The sequence below is a fragment of the Tenrec ecaudatus genome, chromosome 3 (genome assembly GCF_050624435.1).
Source record: "Tenrec ecaudatus isolate mTenEca1 chromosome 3, mTenEca1.hap1, whole genome shotgun sequence".
Lineage (NCBI taxonomy): Eukaryota > Metazoa > Chordata > Mammalia > Afrosoricida > Tenrecidae > Tenrec > Tenrec ecaudatus.
Window position 1 is genome coordinate 135,652,199 of NC_134532.1, and position 12,167 is coordinate 135,664,365.

The 12,167-nt window shown below is 50.7% G+C and overlaps 1 protein-coding gene across 2 annotated transcripts in view; it reads right to left on the bottom strand.

Annotated features, from left to right (window-relative positions):
* Positions 1–293: 293 nt before the first annotated feature.
* The window catches only part of AFF1 (ALF transcription elongation factor 1), a 280,369-nt gene continuing 268,495 nt past the window's right edge, over positions 294–12,167 (bottom strand). For both annotated transcript variants that reach the window (XM_075544047.1, XM_075544046.1), the window contains exons 20-21: positions 6,627–6,850; positions 294–5,603 (exon numbers count right to left, since the gene is read on the bottom strand). In XM_075544047.1, the coding sequence (XP_075400162.1) occupies positions 5,482–5,603; positions 6,627–6,850 (346 nt within the window). In that variant the 3' untranslated portion in view covers positions 294–5,481. The remainder of the gene's footprint in view (positions 5,604–6,626; positions 6,851–12,167) is intronic.

A 12,167-nucleotide genomic window follows, 5' to 3' on the forward strand; every position in this document is an offset into this window, starting at 1 on the left:
GAGCACTGGGGGCAGCGGGGCACAGAGCAAAGCCCCCTGGTATGAAGCCACACAGCCTGTGTGAGGGGACCTGCAGAAAGACCAGGCAGAAAGCGGTGCTTCTCCCTGCTCTCCCTTCTCCCTGACCCACAGGGCAGGTGCGGGATTCTGAGGCCAGGTGGTCTTTGGGCGTGACAAGGGACTGGGTTGTGCGGGGGGGGGGGGGCCAGGTCTGGTCCATCCACCCTAGCTCCCGTGTGGCTGTGACTGCTAAGAACCGTACCAGTCAGACCAAAGGAAAGCAGGCTTTCAACTCCAGTGTTATCTCTAGATTTTAATTTTTTTTTTTACAGCTCGATCCTCTTGTGAAAAGGAATTTAAAGATGAACAAGTCAATGACATTTTTTAACAGTAATTAATCCTCATAACAGAACAAGGAACAAAAGATCTGTGGCACATTATCTTTGGAGAGATCTTTTGCAACGTTTTCTTCTAAAAATATATTTATGTGTATAAAGAAAAAAGAAAAAGCAAACATTCTATAGTTCTCTCACAGATCAGTATGTCTCTTTTAAAAGACTATACAAGGCAGCTAAGTTATATTCACAAAAGCCCCAGGCTGCTGACATAGACAAAAATCCACGGAAGCCCCCGTATTAACACGTGTTGCACATCTTCCCGTGAGAGCGTTGCTGCTTCTCCATTCTACGTCACGTACAAACGTCATGGTGTGTGTGCACAACACAGCTGGCACATTCTTCCGCAGTGATAAAAGAAAAACCCATAGTATTTTAAAGATAGGCCAGTGATCTTCATCTGATCGACTGGACACTCTATTCACTTTTATTCCATTTATTCATTTAAACAAATTTAATAATACCAAGATTTGACTTTCCTCTAAAGTTATAAGAAAGCAAAAAATATATATATAATATATATAATATATAATGGCAATAAATAAAAAAGGGGGTAGGGAACCCTGCTCAGGTATCATCCAAACATGATCACATTCAGAGAGAGAGAAAAAAATTTAAAACAAGAATGGGGACACACACATGCACGCACGCACCACCGACAGTGTATAGTTGATGTCTGAAGGGGTGTGCAGCGTTGTTAACAATTCATGGCCGAGGACAGAACAGAAGGCAGAGTTAATACTGTCTGTGTGAAACAGCTACTCGAATGCAAAGCCGCCTCGGCCTGGTCTGTCTGTGGGGCAGCACGGCCAGCCTCACTGTCGGGGTGTGCTCTGCCCTGTGCTACCAGGCCGGGCTCAGATGCCAAGGTGTTTCCTCCCTGCCACATGGGACAACTTGTGCTGGCCCTTCCTGACCCATCCCCGTACCTATTGAGATAGGATGTGCCCTGGGACCCAATTTAGCATGGTGCACCCCCCCCGCCCCACCCCGCCCCACGCCCATGTGAAATCCACAGCCCCTTGCGGAAAGATGGTGCCTGTCTGCTCATGATGAACTGGACTAGAGGACGCGGCCGGTGCTCACAAGTCACCAAGAAATACACAACTGCGCTGGGTTGGCGACACCCACACACGTGAGGCTTGACGCCCGCAGACACCACTTGCACATGCCTAGAACAGAAGCCTGCCAACTCCGTGTCCCCACAGCAGAATGACAGGCTGAGAGTGGCACTGGGGAAAGCTCACATACCCATTCATTCCAAATGGCACCAAGAGAAAGCACAAACTGGGTGAGTCCCCGCAATGCTGGGGTGAGGGTGATCAAATGGGGGTGCAGGTACGGCCACAGCAGATCCTGGCTAACTCCGCGGCTCGCTCTTCCCATGAGGAAGCCTATACGCGTGTTTCTGAGAGAAGCTCGGACTATGGTGACGAGAGTTCAATACTGCTCAACGGTGGTGGTGCTGGTGGAGGGTGGACCAGTTGGCGCAGTTTACAAAGCAGCGCTTGACAAAGATCTTGCGTAGTGTCTGGGAAAATAGTTGATCACTGGTGGGAGGCATAGTAAGGATTTTCTTAAGTATATTATATACAAACTTTTAAAATGATACGCACATACGTTATGTGTCTATATGCATACACATATGTGTGTGTGTCTGTATTTTGCGAGCCTGACTTCAGGCCTCACTTGAGATGGACAAAGAGACCCCAAAGATCACAAGTCAGGCAGAATAAAAGGTACAAGCTCCACGGGCACCATCCCTTGGAGCCACGATAAATGAAATGCGGCTGCATTTCAGCATGTGGTGCTGCCGATAAATACATCCTGCTCAGTGAGCCTCTTCCTCTGAGCATGTGTTCACATAAATATAAATAGATGCTCTCTAACCCCCTCCCTCCCTACAAGGTTCCTGTAGACGAGGGAGGGCTCAGAGGTCTCCTCTTATTCGCCTACAAATTACTGACCAGGAATCATCAGTAGACGAGGACTCCCTACTAACATTAATATGTATGATAGCAATTAAGACAGAGTTTCTTCTAAACATCCTGCGACCTGGAACTGAAGGATACAGAATAATATAGCAGTCCGCGCGCTGCAATGTACGTGGGAGGCACGCTGTGGGTCAGCACAGGCCTGTGACGGTCCTTGCGTTGAAAACACTCGGATGCTTTTCCCATTCGGTCTACTGGTCAACCCACAATGTCTGACCATCGGATTACCCTGCTGTCACCCTCCCCACCAAGCGCCCTCCTCACTTCCACACCAGGGGCACGCGGCCCCCTTCACATGCTTCCTTCCCTCTGTGTAGTTTGGTCAACTGTGTTGTACAAGTGTTTTCCCTTTGCTCAGCAGGACTCTGAGTCCGACTAAAATACCAAGTTCAAATCATTCACATTTTAATGATCTCCAGAGAGGATAGAAATACTCAACATTTTAAAAAGTGAAAGTGTTCTCCCATTTACTAGACACACACACACACACACACACACACTCATAAATCTGTAGTGCCAAAGGCAAGATTTTATACGCTCATTTTCACTCCTTAGATAAATTTGAATTCTGTATTAGTCTATGATTATTGTTGTAATAAGAAACTAATCTATTTTAAAGGCTTGATCGTACAGTCCGGTCTCTCGATTATCTGCCTCGCTACAAATTTTGCCTTTGGGAACTTCAGCATGCAGTGAAAAAGTGCAAATGATTTAAAAAAACAATCCTTTAGATTTCTATATACAACTGTAACAGCAAAGAGACTTCATGAACATTAAGGATCCATCAGCGACTGCCTTCTGTAGTCACCTTTCAAAAGGCGGTGAGGCAGAATTGTGTTTTGGGGTGCAATCGATACACGTTTGCAGTCGAGCCCTGGAAGATCAGCATCATACACACTGACCTATGCAGATGTGTTTGGCTTTTGGAGGGGCGAAGACATTTTCTTTTTAAGACGTGCCCATTGAGGGAAAAAGGGTGGGAAAGGCAATCATTTCTCTTAGAACTGACTGAGGAATTTATTTGGAAACGTCCCTTCAGTCATGGGAGACTTCTGACAGCCAGGAGAACGCACGACCGCCCACTACGGCCCTGTGCACACACATCAGAATCTGCCGACACTGAGAGCCTGAGCCTTCAAGATGGGCAGGCGGCCTGCTGTGGGGGAGTGATGGGGAAGAAGAGGACAGAGGCGGGTGGAGGGCGTAGGGATCCAGAGATGCTAAATCCTTGTGTTAAATTCTGGCTTGTGTGTGTTGGCCCCTACACCTAGGGGTCACACAAAGCCACAAGCACACAGTTTACCAGGCAGTCATCGTCCATTGGGTCACAGGCAGTTTTGTAAGCCAGTAATTTAGAAATTTAGAAAGAGTCTTGGCTTTGCTTTACCACATCACTACCTGAAACTGGCCCATTGGTGGCCATGGACCATTTGTCTGTGGTCAGCTCTTCCGACCGTGCACTTCTGGGGCTCTAGGCCTCGCTCCCGGCACCAGAACTGGCTGGATGAAAAACTGAACTGGAAGCTTCCCATAAACTATCTGTACACTTTGATAAATAAACATGGCCCCCATTTTCTTCTTCGCCCCTGACGAATTTACCCAACCGCCAAGCACGTGCTGCCGCTCCTCATGTGGACCTCGGGCATGTTCGTTATCAGGAGAGAAGTTTGCCTCCGTCTGCCAGGAACATGGCACCAGTGCACCGCAGGACCCAGGCAGGGACGGGGCCAGGCGGGATGTGGGGAGGGAAGCCAAGCAACCTGGTTCGGAGACGCCCCGCTTCCGTCTCAATACATGTGCAAACTCTACTTCCTCTGCAAGAAACAGCAAGGGCTGGCTTGTGGAGATACGTCACTCCCGAGCGCCTTTCCAGGGGGGCCTTGCCTTCCACCTGTGCTTGTGGGCAGCGTGCTCCCTCGTTTCTGCCACTCCACATGCATGTGGCTTAGAGGGTGCAGTGTGGCCATCACAGCTCACAGGAGGGCCGTTTTCTTTCCAGCCGGGTCAAATTCAGCTGACGGGAATGATCGCTCGGGAGTGAAGGCATGTGGTGATGAGTTTTCAGAACGTCCACTTAGATCCCCTCCCCTCCCATGTCCTCTGAAGCGGTTGCTTTCCCTGCGAGACAGCCCGTGGCTCTGAAGGCCCCGGTTTGCTCTAAGAGCTATCCACAGCAGAGAGATGGAGCCGCTGGGGAGCGAGATTGTGTCTGTCTCTGTGAAAATGCAACTAGGAGGGGACGAAACAGCAGGGCGGAGCCTGGGGCCGGCTCCACTGACACACCTGGTCGGCACCCTCCTTCTCCGGGGCAGCAGAGTCAGCGGTCAATGTCGAGGAGAGCAGGCCCTTCGGCTGACGCAGGGAGGTGGGGGGGGGTGCCCTGCTCCCCGTTTGCCTCGCTGACTCAGAAGACTCCCACTCGGGCCAGCTGCTTGTGCAGTAATGGAGACTCCAGCCCAACCTCCAACCCCCCCGGAGGGAAACGCCTTCGGTTTTATAAATTATGACAATACATGGTATTATTAACGCCATGGTTCACTGGCAGACCGTGGGATGCGGAGACATTCTTCACAATGTCACAAATGACTGAAAATTCATTCAATAGATGGTTCTCCTAAAACTCAGAAAACAAACAAACCTCCTGCATCACACAGCGTTGCCTAGGAAAAAATAAATAAATAAGATTTACATCTGGGAACGGCCTAGTATGGCTGCTGAGATGATATTCATTTGCTTTCAGAGTTGAAATTGCTTCTCCTCGCCTCATATTTCATTCCCAACCTTCATCCTGCTGGTTAAAAGAATAAGGAAATGCTTCTAGACCATTCACACAACCATTCGGCCCACATTGCACGTCTGTCCTCGGGGCAGGAGAGGCAGAATCATCTCTGCGGTCTCCTCATGTCTGCGTCCTTGAACCACCGTGTCCCACCCACAGGCACGCTGTTCTTGAGACTTGAAGTAGACGCCTGAGCCGTCTTGTGGTCATTCTCTTTCTGGGCTTGGGTCCTGGTGAGACACATGGGCTGGTCTTGAGGCTTTCCGTGTGCAAAAGAAAAGTTCCCAAGGCCTCGAATCACCCTGGGCCTCCGTTACGGAGTTTTGGTGACTTGTCTGAGCCGCTGAAAGCCCTGTTTTGCATAGTGCACCAGGTCCACAAGGCTGCTGTTAAGGGCGAGAGCACGTGCGCTTGTGCCGAGCTGAGCAAAGAACTCTGCAAAGAAAACCAAACCCAACCCAGTAAATACACATGCGCACACAAGTCTCAAAAAGGCAAAACAAGAAGCCAAGGTTCCAGAAACCATGTGCCCGCAATCCTCTCGCAGTACAGCTTTCGCGGCAAGACCAGCACACTCAGGGGCTGCACCTGCTTGCTCATATCCCAAGCCGCCCCCCTCCTACCTCCCCCCCCACCCCCGTCCCCTTCAGCCGGCAGGGTGAGGAAGCCCGCTCGTCTTCTAGTGGAACCCATCGTGCCTGGCACGCTAAGTAGAACTCAGAAAACCTCCGAGCTACACGTTCGGATCAATTGAGGCAGAAAATGAAAAAATTAAACCAAACCTGTAAGAGCCTCATGAGATTGCTCAGAAAGATGATGAAGTTTAAGGGGCTGTCGGGGAAATGGGCTACAGCCAGCTGGCCACCTTCACTTTCACAGCCAGTGGGGAAGAGGCACTGGCCTTGGGCTGGCGCTCACCTGAAGCATGTACTTAGTAGTCGCTAGCACAGATGCCAAGCAGTTCCCCAACTGCATTCTTTCCCATCTCCAACCCCCTGCATTTCTCCACGGCCTCTCCTTCCAAACAAAGCTCTTGAACGTGTGCTGCGCCATAGTCCACCGACGGGCTCCAATCACCTCTTCCGGTGCACACGGACAACAAACTACCTCCCCCACCGTTTCTGAGGAGTGGCACTCCATATCGCAATTCTGTTACACCTACTCGCACTCTCAGCTTGCCTGGCCGTTTTACTGGCATTTCAGGTCGGGCTGAAATAAAGGTCCTGGAAATGGGTGAAGGGGCAAGATGCTGAAGCCACTGCTGATTGCGTATGGTGAAGATCTAGCCACAGAAATCCAGCTCAGAAGCTATCGACCTCAAAGGAGGAGTGGCAAGCCGGCCAGGACACACACTGGCTGCACGTTTCCTTTGCTCTGGCCAACATAATGTGGAGGCCAACCCTGTATTTATCCCTGTGGACTCTCACACCTCGGAATCACCCCCATGGGCCCACTTACCTTTATTCTTCCTAGTAAGGACCTCGGCCTGTTCCCAAAGATCAAAGGCGGTGAGGACATGGGAAGTGATGGTGACATAGGAAGACGTCATGTTCTGGATGGTGACAGGGGTGCTGATGGTGGCTGCCATCCCGGTGCTCCCTGAATTGCCAGCACTCGACTGAGACCCCCCGGAGCTGGCAGGAGAAGGCATGGGAGAGCGAGGGGATGGTGTGCCTGTGCTTCTGGAATGGAGAGAGAGGGAAGACTGGTTAATCTCCCAGGCTCCCAGGCCAGAGATTTTCTTGTCTCTGGGACAGCAGGTCAGAATTTCAGTGTGTGTGAGACCAAGGAATAAAGCTCAGTCACAGCCATAGTCGCTCCTACAAGGTCAAGCACCACCCTTTCACCTTTGGTACAAACCCCCTTAGGCATTCGGGGCTCTCTACTCATGACCATAGTGACCCCCAAATTAATAGGTGTCACCCCTGGCCCGGCCACGGTCCTCTCTCCTAGGAGTAAATGATCTGGACTGATGACAGCACATTTGCTTTCCTGCTAGTGGAGCCTTCTATTTCTTCTACATAGTCTTCCCCTCTTCGCGCATGGCTCTAATCCCCCTGCAAAAATGGCTCTCGTCTCCCCCAGGGGGCCTTTAAAAGTTGTCAGGAAAATAAAATGGTGGATGTTTCCCAAGAACTTTTTGAATGATGCACATATAAACACAGCTACGATATGCACACATAAACACAACTACGATATGCACATACAAACACAGCTATGATATGCACATACATACACAGCTATGATATGCACATACAAACACAGCTATGATATGCACATAGAAACACAACTACGATATGCACATACAAACACAGCTACAATGTGCACATACAAACACAGCTATGATATGCACATACATACACAACTATGATATGCACATACAAACACAACTATGATATGCACATACAAACACAGCTATGATATGCACATGTAAACACAGCTATGATGTGCACATGTAAACACAACTACAATATGCACATACAAACACAACTACGATATGCACATATAAACACAACTATGATATGCACATACATACACAACTTTGATGTGCACATACAAACACAGCTATGATATGCACATACATACACAACTATGATATGCACATACAAACACAACTATGATATGCACATACAAACAGAGCTATGATATGCACATACAAACACAGCTATGATATGCACATACATACACAACTATGATATGCACATACAAACACAACTATGATATGCACATACAAACACAGCTATGATATGCACATACATACACAACTATGATATGCACATATAAACACAGCTATGATGTGCACATATAAATACAACTATGATATGCACATACATACACAGCTATGATATGCACAAACACAGCTATGATATGCATACAAACACAGCTATGATATGCACATATAAACACAGCTATGATGTGCACATATAAACACAACTATGACATGCACATACAAACACAGCTATGATATGCACATACACAGCTATGATATGCACACACAAACACAGCTATGATATGTACATACATACACGGGCTCACATAAAGTTATGTTAGTATTTCTATATGTTCATCGACATTCACGGAACATCTACTGCCTACCTGGCTCTCTCCTACACACTCGGGATCCCTGTCAGCGACTGTGCTATAACCAGCTGCACGTGCATGGGGCTCCCTATCAGCGTCCGTGCTATAACCAGCTGCACGTGCCTGACTCCCTATCAGCGTCTGTGCTATAACCAGCTGCGCGTGCATGGGGCTCCCTATCAGCGTCCGTGCTATAGCCAGCTGCACGTGCATGGATCCCTATCAGCGTCCGTGCTATAACCAGCTGCGCGTGCATGGATCCCTATCAGCGTCTGTGCTATAGCCAGCTGCACGTGCATGGATCCCTATCAGCGTCCGTGCTATAACCAGCTGCACGTGCATGGCTCCCTATCAGCATCTGTGCTATAACCAGCTGCGCGTGCATGGCTCCCTATCAGCGTCCGTGCTATAACCAGCTGCACGTGCATGGATCCATATCAGCGTCCGTGCTATAACCAGCTGCACGTGCATGGGGCTCCCTATCAGCGTCCGTGCTATAACCAGCTACACGTGCATGGGGCTCCCTATCAGCGTCTGTGCTATAACCAGCTGCGCGTGCATGGGGCTCCCTATCAGCGTCCGTGCTATAGCCAGCTGCGCGTGCATGGATCCCTATCAGCGTCCGTGCTATAGACAGCTGCGCGTGCATGGATCCCTATCAGCGTCCGTGCTATAACCAGCTGCACGTGCATGGCTCCCTATCAGCATCTGTGCTATAACCAGCTGCGCGTGCATGGCTCCCTATCAGCGTCTGTGCTATAACCAGCTGCACGTGCATGGATCCATATCAGCGTCCGTGCTATAACCAGCTGCGCGTGCATGGATCCCTATCAGCGTCCGTGCTATAACCAGCTGCACGTGCATGGGGCTCCCTATCAGCGTCCGTGCTATAACCAGCTGCACGTGCATGGGGCTCCCTATCAGCGTCTGTGCTATAACCAGCTGCGCGTGCATGGGGCTCCCTATCAGCGTCCGTGCTATAGCCAGCTGCACGTGCATGGATCCCTATCAGCGTCCGTGCTATAACCAGCTGCGCGTGCATGGATCCCTATCAGCGTCCGTGCTATAACCAGCTGCACGTGCATGGCTCCCTATCAGCATCTGTGCTATAACCAGCTGCGCGTGCATGGCTCCCTATCAGCGTCCGTGCTATAACCAGCTGCACGTGCATGGATCCATATCAGCGTCCGTGCTATAACCAGCTGCGCATGCATGGATCCCTATCAGCGTCCGTGCTATAACCAGCTGCACGTGCATGGGGCTCCCTATCAGCGTCCGTGCAATAACCAGCTGCACGTGCATGGCTCCCTATCAGCGTCTGTGCTATAACCAGCTGCACGTGCATGGATCCCTATCAGCGTCCGTGCTATAACCAGCTGCGCGTGCATGGATCCCTATCAGCGTCCGTGCTATAACCAGCTGCGCGTGCATGGATCCCTATCAGCGTCCGTGCTATAGCCAGCTGCGCGTGCATGGATCCCTATCAGCGTCCGTGCTATAACCAGCTGCACGTGCATGGCTCCCTATCAGCATCTGTGCTATAACCAGCTGCGCGTGCATGGCTCCCTATCAGCGTCTGTGCTATAACCAGCTGCACGTGCATGGATCCATATCAGCGTCCGTGCTATAACCAGCTGCGCGTGCATGGATCCCTATCAGCGTCCGTGCTATAACCAGCTGCGCGTGCATGGATCCCTATCAGCGTCCGTGCTATAACCAGCTGCACGTGCATGGCTCCCTATCAGCATCTGTGCTATAACCAGCTGCGCGTGCATGGCTCCCTATCAGCGTCAGTGCTATAACCAGCTGCACGTGCATGGATCCATATCAGCGTCCGTGCTATAACCAGCTGCGCATGCATGGATCCCTATCAGCATCCGTGCTATAACCAGCTGCACGTGCATGGGGCTCCCTATCAGCGTCCGTGCAATAACCAGCTGCACGTGCATGGCTCCCTATCAGCGTCTGTGCTATAACCAGCTGCACGTGCATGGATCCCTATCAGCGTCCGTGCTATAACCAGCTGCGCGTGCATGGCTCCCTATCAGAGTCCGTGCTATAACCAGGTGCGCGTGCATGGATCCCTGTCAGCATCCGTGCTATAACCAGCTACACGTGCATGGCTCGCCGCATTATCATCTCCTACTAGGACTTTCTGTCGGTGCTCTTTTCTAGATCCTGAGCACCATGAGGGCAGAGACCAATTCTCAGCCAGCCCTGCAGCCCCAGCATTTGTGGAGCAGCTCTTGTGAGCAGGCGCATCAAGGCCTGATGGTGACAAGGAGACTGCGGGTAGACTCATCTTTACTCTGCCGCTGGCTGTCCACTCAGAATTACCGGTGCCTCACCGTGAGCCAAATGAGGACAGGTAAGGGGCACCCCTTCCCTACGAGGAAGCCAGTGCAGATGAGGCGGAGCAGCAGTCCAGTGGAAGTGACCTCATACGGTGGTCCACCACCCTGTTGGGCCTCTTGGGCCCTACATGCACCCAACAAAAGGTCTATTTCTCAGGAGCTGAGTGGAAGCGCTGTGAGAGTGGAGATGCCGGTCCCCTTTGTGTACTGTCATCTCCCGAGTACCTAGAACAAGACTCTGCACCAAGGCGATGCCTGATCTACAGCAGCTGGGCAAAACGGATGCAGGGAGGGGTTGGTTTTCACCAATTTTCAGAAAGGCCATCTGGGAGCCTCATCTTCTGGATGTGCTGGACATGGGGCAGCCTTCTAAGTGACAGTCTCAAAATAGCAAAACCTATCACAACTGGAAGCTATTCAAGGAGTGGGACCAAACTACTTAAAAAAAAAGGATGGCAGTGACGAGGCACGGACTGGAGGGAAGAGCATGCTGCCTCGTCCTAACTCCCGCCCCCAAGGAAGGGCTCCGTGATGCACCTTTTAACAGCGGGTGTCAACCTTCCAGGTCACAATGTGGGAAAACACGAGTGCTAGAGCTGATCGCTCCGTGCTCAGCCTCACGGAGAGGCTGCCTTGTTGTGTACAGTGTCCAGGGCACATGGCTCTGGAACTCCTGTTTATCAAGACACCCAGCAGACATTTCACTGTGGAGGGTGGGAAGACTTGGCCCTGGTTCTGCTTTGGCTTTGCCTCTCATTGCTTTTTGTTCTTAGCCTTGTCTAAATATTTTTAAAGCTATAAAAGTCTGACTCCCTAGTCTTTGCAATTATCGGGTTGTTGGTTTTTTTTTTTTAATGTTATCTAGTAAGCAAATAAAGGAGCCCTGGAATGGTGGGTGACATACATTGGGTTGTATCTGCAAGGCCGGGGGTTCGAAACCACCAGCGGCTCACAGGGCTTTCTACTTCTGTAAAGCTTTACCACGTCGGAAGCCCATAGGGTGGTTCTGCCTGTCCTACAGGGTCACTGTGAGACGGTGGTGACTCGATGGCAGCAAGCAAGGGACTGCCTCCGCGCTACCCATGACTCCTCCAACTGGCAGTACCGCGTTCGCTGGGGGAAACAGAGATTGCTCCCAAGCTGCCTCCCCCAATGTATGCTTGCTACATGTGGCAAATGACTAGACACTTGGAGGTCCACAGAAGTAGGTCAGGGGTTATTCTCATTAAGGGTTATCAGTATCCAGAGCAAGCAGTCACCACTGTTTATCCCACAACAAGTAGGACCCACTCCCTTCTGATAAGGATAGTAGTTGACTGTTTCCTTATAGTAGACCCCAGAGGTCAAGCCCGCCCAAGGGTGACCAAGGTTAGGCCGCCATCATGAATCTAGGGTCTGCCCTTCTTGTCACATGTATACCCCTAGTCCCTCCCCTTCCTATCATGTGTACGTCCCTAGCTCATCCCCTTCCCGTCACGCTTGTCCGTCTTACATCCCCTTCCTATGATGTGTGTGCCTATTGTACTGTTCCTTCCTGTGACGTGTGGTTACCTGTAATCAGGCC